Source organism: Crocuta crocuta, unplaced genomic scaffold, assembly GCF_008692635.1.
Source record: "Crocuta crocuta isolate KB4526 unplaced genomic scaffold, BGI_CrCroc_1.0 scaffold334, whole genome shotgun sequence".
Taxonomy (NCBI): domain Eukaryota; kingdom Metazoa; phylum Chordata; class Mammalia; order Carnivora; family Hyaenidae; genus Crocuta; species Crocuta crocuta.
The window spans coordinates 2033946-2046820 of NW_027533260.1; the positions used below are offsets into that span (position 1 = coordinate 2033946).

The following is a 12875-nucleotide window of genomic DNA, read 5'->3' on the forward strand; positions in this document are numbered from 1 at the left end:
CTTCCATTGGCTCGGATTACTGCCGCTCAGACTCGGGCTCACGCCCCTCGCCCTCTCTCATTGGTCACTGGACAAAGGCACGCTGCTACGATTGGCCCAGCCGCCCGCTATTTCCGTTCGCAGGAAGGAGGGGGTGAAGAGGCGTTGCCCGAGAGACGGGCGGAGTTCGGTTGCGTGCTGTGCGACCTCCCCCTCCGAGCGGCCGGGTCCGATGCTGATTGGATCCGGCGAAGGGAGGGCTTGATATGAAGGAAGGCGGGGGAGTGGGCCGGAGGAGGCGGGACTGGCGTTGACTATGACCAATGAGTGGGTAGATGGCCCACGCAGGCGTCGTGCATTCGCCAGGCCTGTCCTATTCCCGCCCCCAACTTGGCGGTTGTGGGGGCGGGAGGAGGGCGATGATAGGTAGAGAAGGAAAGAGAATGGGGGTTGTCACTCGGCTGGACTAGGATAGGTGGAGCGCCGCCTGCAATTCCCTGCTGCAGAGAAGTGGTTGGGAGGGGCAAGAAGATGTGAGGTGTTTACTGCGCAAGCGTCCCCCTGATTCCCTTTCTCCTCTCTTCCACCCCCGACTCCTTAAATCTTCTTCCAGGAAGTCTTCCCCTCCCCCTCCTGCTTCTCCACCCTTGTCTAGCGGACGAGATGTCGAAACCAAATTTCTCAGAACGAGGGAAATAATTAAAGTCTAGTCCTATGAGGCAGACGTTAAAACTGAGGTCCAGAGAGGTTGAGTGACTTGCCCAAGGTCATACAGCTCAGACTAGTAGAGGGGATTTAAACTATATTTTTTTAACCACTTTCCCATATACAATACCTTTTTTTTTTTTTTTGCAACCGTAATGCGATTCCACACACTGTGAATCTCTCACCAAACTCCTCCTGAGAAAGAATGGGACCTAGTACTGAAGAACGCTGGTTCAAAGGAAGGAATAGACGAATCTCCTTGGTTTAGCCCAGCCACCATCCCGTAGCACCGCAAGACCCTCAGTGATCGACTCATTTTGGGAAAGGACTACAATGCTCTGGGCTAGTAAGGAATTTGGGGCACAGGGAACGGGGAGAGTCCATTTCTGTCACCTCCAGGAACTGAACTCCACAACACTTTTCTAATCTCTGAAGTCTGGAATTCTTGGAATGAGCCTTGAGGGAGGGTCCTGGGTCCTGTGAACTTCCACTCTGAACCCCCAGGGAACAGGGACCAGGACAAGAGCCAGGCCCGCCTTCCAGACTTAACGGATTGGTCCACCGGGTTTCCAAGAGTGGGGCTTGGGAAAATCATTCTGGATTCTAGGAGGAAGGACATGCCCAGCTCTCTTAGAGGCCAGGGAGAGTCTATGGCCAATATGGGTTAGGGGTGCTATTTGCCCCTAAAGAACAGAGAACAGATGAAGAATTAGGGGCGGCGCCTGGGTGGCTCAGTTGGTTAAGCATCCAACTGTGGCTCAGGTCATGATCTCATAGCTTGTGAGTTCCTGCTCCGAACAGGACTCCACGCTGACAGTGTGGAGCCTGCTTGAGATTCCCTCTCTCTCCCTCTCTCTCTGCTCCTTCCCTGCTCTCTCTCTCTCTCCCTTCCTCTCAAAAATAACTTAAAAAAAAAACAAAACAAGCAACAACTAATAGGAATGTGAGTTGGAAAAACTCATTTTTATGGAAAGATACGTTAAGCATTGCAAGGACTGAAGGAGGCCACTCATGATGTGGGGAAGACACACTTTCTCTCTGGGGCACCTGCGGAGCTCAGTGGGTTAGGCATTGGGTTCTTGATTTCGGCGGAGATCACGATCTTACGCTTCACGTGCACAAGCCCTGCCTGCCTCCAGCCTTGCCTAACAGTGCTGAGCCTGCTTGGAATTCTCTTCCTCCCTTTTGCTGCCCCTCCTCCCCTCAAAATAAATAAATGAACTTAAAAAAAAAAAGAGAACGCTTTCTCCCTGAGAATATCTTTAAAAATACATTTTAGGGGCGCCTGGGTGGCTCAGTTGGTTAAGTGTCTGACTTCGGCTCAGGTCATGATCTCACAGTTTGTGGGTTCGAGCCCCGTGTCAGGCTCTGTGCTGACAGCCAGCTCAGAGCCTGGAGCCTGTTTCAGATTACGTATCTCCCTCTCTCTCTGACCCTCCCCTGCTCATTCTGTCTCTCTCTCTCAGAAATAAATAAAACATTAAAAAATTTTTTTTCTTAAATACATTTTAGTGACGGGATTCAAACTTGTCCTCTTTTTGAGGGATGCAAGAGAAACATGGAAAGTCCCAAGAACAGGAAAAGTATGTCTAAGTGAGTCTTCCCTGCCTCAACTCTCCACCTCACTTTCACCCACCACCTTCCACCCTTTGCCCAGAGCCACCAGAGGCCAGATGGAGTTAACTCTGGGCTCAGTGCAGGGAGAAGGATGTCCTGAAATTAGGTCCTGATACAGGTAGAGCACATGAAGTAACCAAAACTTAATTTTCAAGATGGCCCTGAAGCAAAGGCATTCTGAATTCTAATAGGGAGTCCGACTGGGAAGGCCGATGGAACCTTCTGGAAAACCTGGGATTGTTTGATCCTGTGTGGGGGCAGACCTGGATACCCCATCACAGGAACTCATGACCCCTGTTGAATGAGAGCAGTATTTACAAATAGAAATACAGTGGGAGCCACATACATAATTTTAAATTTACTCGAGCCACATTTTTTGAAGTTTAAAAAAAGGTGAAATTAATTTTAATCATAGATTGTATTTAAGCAAACATACCCAAATACAATCATTTTAACATATTTACCATTCTAATTTTCCTAAGTCTTTGTTTTTATTTTGAGAGAGAGTGCACATGTGCAAGTGGGAAAGGGGCAGAGAGAGAGAGAGAGAGAGAGAGAGAGAGGATCTCAAACAGGCTCCATGCTCGGCACGGAGCCCAACTTGACACTTGATCCCACAATCCTAGGATCATGACCTGAGCCAAAATCAGAAGTCGGACGCTCAACCCACTTTGGCTCAGGCCGCGATCTCTTGGTTCCTTAGTTTGAGCCCAGCGTGAGGCTCTGTGGCGGCTTCTGTGTCTCCCTCTCTCTCACTCTGCCCCTCCCTCGCTCATCCCCTCCCCCCCAAATATAGACATTAAAAAATAAATAAACAAAATTAAACGGAGAAAGTTGGATGCAGAGACAGACACATACAGAGACGACAACGTGAAGGCACAGGAGAAAATGACCGTCCACAAGCCAAGTCAGGCCTCAGCTACCAGAAGGCAGGAGAGAGGCTGGAACATGCCCTCCCCCACAGCCTCCGAAGGAACGGGCCCTGCTGACACCTTGATCTTGGACTTCTGGCCTCCAGAACCGTGAGACAATAAATGTCTGTTGTTTAAGCCACACGGTCTGTGGGACTTTGTTAAGGGGAGTCCCAGGAAATTACTATAACTCCAAATCCTTCAAAATACCCATCATGGACTATAGTTCAATGTCATTTCAGTTTCTTTTTCAATGGGCAAAATCCACACACAGTAAATAAAAGGCTCACATCCCAAGTGCGCAGGTCAGCAGGCTTCGGCCATCCCCCAGTTTTGGGGTTCCTGCTATTGCTTACCGATACTTTTTTTTTTAAACTTTTTTTAATGTTTTATTTATTTCTAGGAGAGAGAGAGAGAGAGACAGCGTGAGCAGGGGAAGGTCGGAGAGAGAGGGAATCACAGACTGAAACAGGCTCCAGGTTCCGAGCTGGCAGTCAGCACAGAGCCCGACGTGGGGCTCGAACCCACAAACCGCGAGATCATGACGAACCCAAAAACCGCGAGATCATGACCTAAGCGAAAGTCGGACGCTTAACCGACTAAGCCACCCAGGCGCCCCTGCTTACCGATACTCTTGTTTGTTTCTGTCTGTTTCCCTGCCTGCTCCCACCCAGCCCGCCACCAGAATCTTGGATCCTCCAGTGCTGGGACTCAATCCACCACCGTCTCCCAGAGTCCAGAGTATCCCATGAATCCAGGGTATTGCATGAAGAATCAAGTATGATGAGGGTCGGGGGCCTCGTGAACCCACCGTCTCAGGCGAAGGGAAGTTGAACCCCTCCCAAGAACCAGTGGGCCCATCCATCGTAAGTTCTGGACTAGAAAGGATAAATCCACTGCAGTCCTAATGGAAGGAACATACCCGGTAAAACTAGAAGTGTTTGGGGAGACCCCCCCGGGGGAATGCTCTGGCCAGTGCCTTCTCCCACCCCTATGCACCACCCCCCTTACTGGGGCCCAGTGGTTGGGTCCTTTATGAGGCAGGCCTGTGGGGACAGGGACTTTGAGGGTCAGTGGTCAGAGTAGGTGGAGAGTCTCAGAGGAAGGAGCCCCTGGGAGCAGGGCCCCCCACCCCATACCATGGCGAGCGTGGTGGTGAAGACGATCTGGCAATCCAAAGAGATCCATGAGGCTGGGGACCCCCCTGCGGGGGTTGAGAGCCGCTCCCAGCTGGTCCCCGAGGCTCCTGGGGGCGTGACCACCCCGGCCAAGGGGACCCCGAAGAAAAAGAAGGCCGTGTCGTTCCACGGGTGGGTTTGTCGCACCCTGTCGGACGATCCTAGGGCCCAGCACTGCCTCCAGCACAGCGTGGGAGCTGGAGGAAGGGGAGGGGGAGACAAGGAGGGGGCAGGGGAGACTTTGGTGGGGGAATAGAGGGAGGTGGGGAGGAAGAGGGTAGTGGGGATGGAGGAGGAAGAAGCAAGTGGGCGGTGAGGCTGGAGTCTGACAGAACAGAGGGTGCGGAGACAGGGAGGCAGGAGGGACGTACCCACCCCCCAGGGCTGGATCTTGAGCCCCCCCCCGCGTGTTTCTCCTCCCCAGGGTGGAGCCTCGGATGTCCCATGAGCCAATGCACTGGTGCCTGAACCTCAAAAGGTCCTCGGCCTGCACCAATGTGTCACTGCTCAACCTGGCCGCCGTGGAGCCCCCGGACTCCTCAGGGACAGACTCGACCACCGAAGACAGTGGCCCGCTGGCAGTGCCGGTGCCCCCCGCGTCCCCCACCACTCCCTGGGCTTCAGATGACCCAGACATCACGGAAATACTGGTGAGGGGCCCTGGCTGGGGAAGGCCAGGGTCTTCGCCCTGGTGGTAGGCAGATACTGAGGAGGGGGAGTGGGGGGCTCTTGACCTGGAATAAGAAGGTTCTGGTTACCCTCGAGGCGCAGAGGAACTGTGTCCTTCTCCCCTGACCATGACGCCAGCCCTGAATCAGTCCCTTCCTGGGTGAATGATGCCTGTTGTCTAGGGGATTGGTCTTCAGTTCATTCACTCGCTTCCCAATGTTCCGGGTGAGGCTGTGAGGACTCACTGCGGGTGAGTCCCAGGTAGGAGTTAGGCCAGGTTGCTGAACTCAGGGAGCTCACGGTCTGGTGGCGTTGGCAGAGACAGACTGGGGAGACATATTTCCATAATGGAAGTAACGCTGGGAATCTCAGAGAAGGGCCACTCCAACCAGGCTAGGAAATATCAGGGAATGCTTCCTGGAGGAGGCAGTTGTTGGAACCAGGCTTTGATGGCTGAGTAGTAGTTCTCTGAGGGGACCACCTAAATCTGGGGCAAAACTGAGAGGTGAGCAAGATCTAGGGGGGTTTAGAGAATTCCTGACTAGAGCATAGAGTGCTGCAGTGTGGTCTTTTATTTTTTTTAATGTTTATTTATTTATTAAATGTTTGTTTGTGTCTTTATTTGAGAGAGAGCTAGTGGGAGAAGGGAGGAGAAAGGGAGGGAGAGAATCCCAAGCAGGCTCCGCACAGTCAGCACAGAGCCCAGTGCAGGGCTCAAACTCACGGACCATAAGATCATGACCTGAGCCGAAATCAAGAGTCAGCTGCTTAACCACCTGAGCCCCCTAGGCACCCCTATTTATTTATCTTGAGAGAAGAGACAGAGAGAGAGAGAGAGAGAGAGGGGGAGAGAGAGCGAGCACGTGCTAGGGAGGGGCAGAGAAAGGGGTAGAGAGAATCCTAAGCAAGTTCCGCATGTTCAGTGTGGTACCCGACACGCGGCTTGATCCCACAACCCCGAGATCATGACCTGAGCCAAAGTCAAGTGTCCAATACTCAACCAGCCGAGCCACCGAGTCGCTCCTACAGTTCAATCCTTTAATGTCCCTGCCAACCTCCACCCTGGCCAGGCTTCCTCGGGGCCAGTCCCTGAACCCGGCTTGACGTGGACTCTGAGAATTACACAAATAATAACCATGAGCATAATGTTGCTAACAAGACTCACTAGCATTTACCAAGCACTTCCTATGCTCTGAGAGCCTCAGTTTCCTCACCTGTAAAAATGGAAATGCATTGGAGGAAGTCTTAGGAGTTGGGGGGGGGACCCTGCATTGATGGGGACAGTAGAGGTCACTGTGGGGGCCCTGAAGAGGGTGGCCTTGGCCCAGTTGGCCATGGTCAAGGGAGGCTTTCCGGAAAAGGCAACACATAAGCTGGATCTTGAAGATAAGAAAGGCGTTTCCCAAGCAGAAGACAAGGAATGGTGTTCTAACTGAACAGCAAGTGTAAAAGGACAGGGAGACGGCGTCAGGTCTCTGGGGCTGGAGTGTGCTGTGTGAGAGAGACGAGGCTGGAGTGGAGAGGGCAGAGGCCACACAGGCTGAGAAAGGTGGGCGCACTCCTGAGGGCCATGGGGAGCCATTGAAGGTTCCTGGGTAGGGGAGAGGAGCAGCTCAGGAGTTTTGACTCCATTCCCATGTACTGAACACCAACTATGCGCCAGTATAGTGGGTCACGTCCCTGTGGTGGGGAATCTCCTTTTCTCCTCTTAGATCTGTCAGGAAACTGGTAATAATTACTTGCTTAAAGGTAAAAACAAAAGTAACTGAGGAACAAAGTAGGAGAGCCTGTAAGAGACAGGGCCAGGACTAGGTGATGTGAACGCTAAGTCCTTTCTTTCCCTGGACGACTCCGCTGCGCCTGCTGCGGGGATGTTTGGAAGGTGGAGGCTGGAGGCAGGGAGGCCAGACAGGAGGCTGGCTGAGGGTCTGGGATGGGAGGGTCAGATGGAGAGAGGGGAACAGGGCACAGAGTCCTGGTGGGACGGGGGACCCGGAGACATCGCCCCCCAGCCAGAGCAGTGTCCTCTCCGTCCGCGAGCATCTGCGGGGCTCTGCCTCCCACCAGAAGTTTCGGAGTCACGTCCCCCAGTGGACTGTGACGTCCCGGGAAAGAGCCCAGGCCACTGGGGTCAAGGCCAAAGCAGCAGCCCTGAGCTGTGGTGGGACCGGCATGGAGGCAGCAGCCTCTGAGGAGTTCGGGGCTCCTCCTCTGCGAGATGGAAAAAGCGATGGCAGCCAACACTCAGGGCCACGTGCGGGAGCAGAGTCGGGGACAAGCGAGGGCCCATCCTGGCACTCAGCACCTGAGCTACGTCAGGAGAGAAAGCTGGAGACGGGCGGGGGGTGGAGGGGTGGCGGAAGTCCAGAGTGGAGGAGGGGAACTTGGGGGAGGCACAGAGACCCAGAGGGGGGTGGAGAGACCACAGAGACTGGGGGACAGAGACCAGGAGAGAGGGAGACAGAGACCTTGAGAGAGGAGGGCAGAGACCAGAGAGAGAAAGACAAAGACCTGGAGGGAGACGGGCAGAGACCACAGATATGGGACAGAGATCAGAGAGAAGGGGACACAGACCCAGAAGGGGAGACAGAGACCCAGAGAGGGCGACAGAGATCAGGGTGGGGAACAGGGACCAGAGAAAGGGGGAGACAGAGACCAGAGAAAGGGCTGGAGACCCAGAGAGAGGGGGACAGAGACCCAAAGAGACGTGGGACAGAATTAGGGAGAGGGAAGGGAATTGGGTGCCCGGGGACCCCACTTGAGACGACAAGTCCCAGACTGGACAGAGAACAGCACATAGCTTTGGACTCCCGTCTTAAGCGATGATACCTATTATGAGGCCAGAAGAGGAACAGAGACGGTTTTGCTTTTCGAGAAGGTCAGTGAACCAATGCAAAGATGGACAAGGCAGAATTCCTGGAGGTTACGTGAGGTCTTGGTGCTAAGCCCCTTCCCGGTAGGACTTCCTGCCCTGGTGTCAGGATCTTTAACGGGTGACACTAGTCATTGAGCTGGCCCTATTGATCTTCCCATCTTGTCCACCCTTCCTCACTGCCATCTGACCAAGGTGTCACCATTCCTGTTTTACGGCAAAAGAAATGAAGCAGGCTCAGAGCGGGGGGCTGGGCAGCCAAGTTCAGCTATGGGGGGGCCAAAGAGGGATTTGCCCCCGTCCCTGGCTCCCCCCTCACCATGATGCCACTCGCTTCTCAGCCAAGGCTGATAGGCCCTGCCTTCACCACCTCCAGATCTGCTCTCAGTGAAGCTGAGACTCACCTCCAGGGACCCAAATGGCCCCTTTTCAAAGAAGTAATGACCACAGGCCAGCCTGTGCCCCTCCCAAGGGCCCCGGGAAGGTAGCTATTAACCCCACCCCCTGGTGACAAGTGGGGTAACAGAGTCCCCTCCCTGAGGTCATATAACTACTAAGTGAGAGAACAGAGTCGACCCCAGGACCTACTTTCCTTATTTTCCAGAATAGCTACAGGAAGCCCAAGACCTTCAGTTTAAAAATAATCACTTTGCAGGCTCCTGGGTGGCTCAGTCAGTTAGGCGTCTGACTCTTGATTTTGGCTCAGGTCATGATATCTCGGTTTGTGAGATTGAGCCCCGCGTCGGGCTCTGCGCTGACAGTGCACAGCCTGCTTGGGATTCTCGCTCGCACTCTCTCTCTGTCCCTCCCCAGCTAGTGCTCTCTCTCTCTCAAAATAAATAAACATTAAAACAATAATCAGAGATGTCTGGGTGGTTCAGTAGGTTATACATCTGACTTTGGCTCAGGTCATGATCTTTTTTTTTTAATTTTTTAAAATGTTTTATTTATTTCTGAGAGAGAGAGAGAGACATCATGAGCAGGGGTCAGAGAGAGAGGGAGACACAGAAGTAGGAGTCTTAACCGACTGAGCCACCCAGGCGTCCCATGCTCAGGTCATGATCTTGCAGTTTGTGAGTTTGAACCCTATACTGGGCTCTCTGCTGTCAGCATAGAGCCCGCTTCAGATCCTCTGTCCTCCTCTCTTTCTGCCCCTCCCCCACTCCCCACTCCCTTTGTCTCAAAAATAAACAATTTTTAAAAAATTTTAAATGTTTTACTTATTGTTGAGAGATACACACAGCACGAGTGGGGAGGGGCAGAGAGAGGGAGACACAGAATCTGAAGCAGGCTCCAAGCTGTCAGCACAGAGCCCAACACGGGGCTTGAACTCATGAACCACGAGATCATGACCTGAGCCACCCAGGCGCCCCTTGTTTTAAAGCTCTGTTTGGTGCATATATGTTAATAATGGTTATACTTTCTCAAGGACTTGACTCTTACAGGTTTGGGCAGCTTTTTTCATTGTTTTTATGGACGGGTGGAATTTTGGGGATCCACCATTTTTCTCATGTCATCTTATTAAAATATTTCTTTTTCTTTTATTTTTTTAATTTTTTTAATGTTTTATTTATTTCTAGGAGAGACAGAGAGAGAGAGACAGCGTGAGCAGGGGAGGGTCAGAGAGAGAGGGAGTCACAGGCTGAAACAGGCTCCAGGCTCTGAGCTGGCAGTCAGCACAGAGCCCGACGCGGGGCTCGAACCCACGAACCGCGAGACCATGACCTAATCGAAAGTCGGACGCTTAACCGACTAAGCCACCCAGGCGCCCCTTATTTTTTTAATTTGAGAGAAAAAGAGAGACAGAGAATCTTAAGCAGGCTCCATGCTCAGCATGGAGCCCAATGCAGGGCTTGATCCCACATCCCTGAGGCCATGACCTGAGCTCCCCAGGCGCCCCAATGCAATATTTCTTATCACACCTGTTCTCCAGAGCAATCATGCAAGGAACGTGATGTTGTCCTTTTCTTACGAGGGAGGAAACTTGTTCTCCCTTTTCTCTTTGTGTATCAGTTCAGCAACTGTGAAGGACACCAAAGTAACGAGCTTAAGACGGTTTATTTCTCACATAATCATCGCAACAAGTGTAGGAGACTTGCTCTTCAAATGCAGTACATTACAGGCTCTATGTTCTGGAGGTTCTGCTACTAAGTCACAATTTTGACTGCCAGTAACAAAAAGACACAAAATAGCACAGGTTAAACAAGATGGAAAAGGTTCTCTCTCACATGCACATCTTGGTCAGTGGTTGGAATTTGAGGACAGCGGCTCCACAGTATTGAAGATTCAGACTTCTATCTTCTTGTGTCCTCCAACTGATGGTCCAAGATGTTTGCTCTTGGCTTTGGCCGTCAATTTTGCACTCACGGCCAGTAAGAAAAGAGAAAGGGGGACGTTTTCCCTCTTTTCCTTTCAGAAAGGCATCACTTAGACATTGCCTTATTGCTACTCACACTCCATTGGCTGAAGCTTTGTCGTATGGCCACACCTACCTGCAAGGGAACCTGGGAAATGTAGTCTTTGACTGCACAGTCATGTGCAGGGCTGTCTTCTAAAAATGTGGAAGAGCAGAGAGTGGATCCTGCTGCTTGCATCCCTCTTGGGCCACAGTCTGTGTTGTATGAGTCACAAAGCATTTTCCGGTGACATAAAGATGATCAGAGGCTACATGGTGTCATGGTTTAAAACAAAGGCTGTGGGTTTAAAATCTCATGTGCTGTGTACCTGGAAGTTCAAGGGGGCATTCCATCTCTAAGCCTCAGTTTCCTCATTTGCAAATTGGGCCAAATAACCTTAAAAGGTATAGCTTAGGGGACTAAAAAGGAAACTCGTGTGTGTGTGTGTGTGTGTGTGTGTGTGTGTGTATGTCCGTGTCCTGCTGCTTAGTAAGCACTTATATCCGGAAAGTGGATTATCTTAAACTTTTTTTTTTCCCCCAGTACCTGGAGAGAAAGATAGAGCATGTATTTTAATAGTTTATCTTAGGGGCGCCTGGGTGGCTCAGTCGGTTAAGCGTCCAACTTTGGCTCAGGTCATGATCTCAAGGTTTGTGGGTTCGAGCCCCGGGTCGGGCTCTGTGCTGACAGCTAGCTCAGAGTCTGCAGCCTGCTTTGGATTCTGCGTCTCCCTCTCTCTGACCCTCCCCTGCTCACACGGTCTCTCTCTCAGAAATAAATAAAACAATAAAAGAAATAGATTATCTTATTTATGTCTGTGGACCCCAATGACATTTATCTCAACGTTCAGTTGAGACCATCCTCTTCCCATGGATCTGAGTGCTCCTCTGACACCCCCCCCCCCACTCCCTCCTGGATCCTACTTCTTTTCCTTCCCATCCACCAAGCAGAAAATGAGTCCACCTTCTGGTTTCACGGAGCAGGAATACCAACAATCAAAGAGGTACAGCCCTGGCCCAAGTTCACTGGGCAGAATCGAAGTGCAAACCCAGCCTCCGCTCTGTTCTTGACCTTTTTCTCGGGGTTGGGGCTTGCTCCCACACATCCACTGACCCGCCTTCTCCCATCCTTCCCCAGAGTGGGGTCAACAGTGGATTGGTCCGCGCCAAAGACTCCATCACCAGCTTGAAGAAAAAGACCACCAGGGTTAACCAGCACGTGCAGACGCTGCAGGTGTGGGGACCCCCCTCCCCCACCCAACACCTCCTCTTCCTCCTCGGCCGTAGAGCTCACCTCCAACTCAGTGCCCTCACAGCCCTGTTGGGAAGGTTGAGGCTCTGAAGGGAAAGGGCGCTTCCCAGGCTCCGCCTCTCCTCCCCATGGGGTACCTTCTCTGGGCCCAGGCTAACCTCTCTTCCCTTCCCGGCTCCAGAGTGAGTGTTCTATGCTGAGCGAGAATCTAGAGAGAAGGCGGCAAGAGGCGGAGGAACTAGAAGGCTACTGTAATCAACTCAAGGTGAGCCGCAGTGGAGCAAGTGTCGGGTGGGGAGAAGGGAGGGGTGGAAGTAGGAAGAATCTGGAAACGTGAGGGGGAATGACGTCATGGACAGGAGAGAGGTGGAGAAAAGCAGCAGAGGGAGAGGGTCTAAAGAGAAAGGCATCCCTGAAGCCCAGGGAAGCAAGCTGATAGGGGGCAGACTGGAGGAAGTAGGGGGTCTCGAAGGAGGGGCTGGAGCCTCTGTGGAACCAGCGAGGGGAAGGGTTGGGAGGCGGGAACTGGAATGGGAAGGCAGGGCCCCCGCCCTGGTGTCCTGACCCAGGAGAACTGCCGGAAGGTGACCCGGTCAGTGGAAGACGCTGAAATAAAAACCAACGTCCTGAAGCAGAACTCTGCCCTGCTGGAGGTGAGGGGGTGTTTGGGGAAGAGGATCAGACGCTCGAGGTCCTTGAGGTAGACTTCAGGTGGGACTTCCTGCCCAGCTCCCCTCCTGCCCCCCCACCCCCACCCCTTCAGGTTCACGTTCAGGCTCCTCCATGCTCGGTCACTTTCAGGTCTTGGAGAGGGACTCGAGTTGGACGCTGAGCAGGAATGCCTGTGCGGCCCACATTTCCCACTCATTTCCCAGCACGATGTGGGAAAAGCTTCACTTGTTCTTCCTAAACAGGAGGGGCTGGAATTTGGACCCAGAGCGAACTGGAGTGGGGGGTGGAGGGCGCGATGGAGACACGGAGGCACGCATTCCGAGGTTAAAGCGAGTTGGCTTTCAGACGGGCCGGTCCTCCCCAGCAATGCAAAGTCCGCCTGGACTCGAAACGGGGGCCTCCCCATCTTCTCTTCCCCATCCATTTACTCTCCAATCTCGGGGAGTCCTTGGGCAGATTTGGGAGTGGAGGTGGTCGTGGGAGGCAAGGGACTGGACGGTGTCCCCCCGCCTTCCTTCCCCGCCCAGGAGAAGCTGCATTACCTCCAGCAGCAGCTGCAGGATGAGACACCGAGGAGGCAGGAGACCGAGCTGCAGGAGCTGGAGCAGAAGCTGGAGGCTGGCCT

At 52.8% G+C, this 12875-nt stretch overlaps 1 protein-coding gene across 1 annotated transcript in view; it reads left to right on the top strand.

Annotated features, from left to right (window-relative positions):
- The first annotated feature begins 4277 nt into the window (after positions 1-4277).
- The window catches only part of TSKS (testis specific serine kinase substrate), a 12506-nt gene continuing 3908 nt past the window's right edge, over positions 4278-12875 (top strand). Inside the window, 6 exon segments of the mRNA XM_077747419.1 lie at positions 4278-4522; positions 4815-5040; positions 11465-11560; positions 11760-11843; positions 12148-12231; positions 12778-12875. The exon segment at positions 12778-12875 is cut by the window's right edge and continues 1 nt beyond it. Of these exon segments, the coding sequence (XP_077603545.1) occupies positions 4353-4522; positions 4815-5040; positions 11465-11560; positions 11760-11843; positions 12148-12231; positions 12778-12875 (758 nt within the window). The 5' untranslated portion in view covers positions 4278-4352.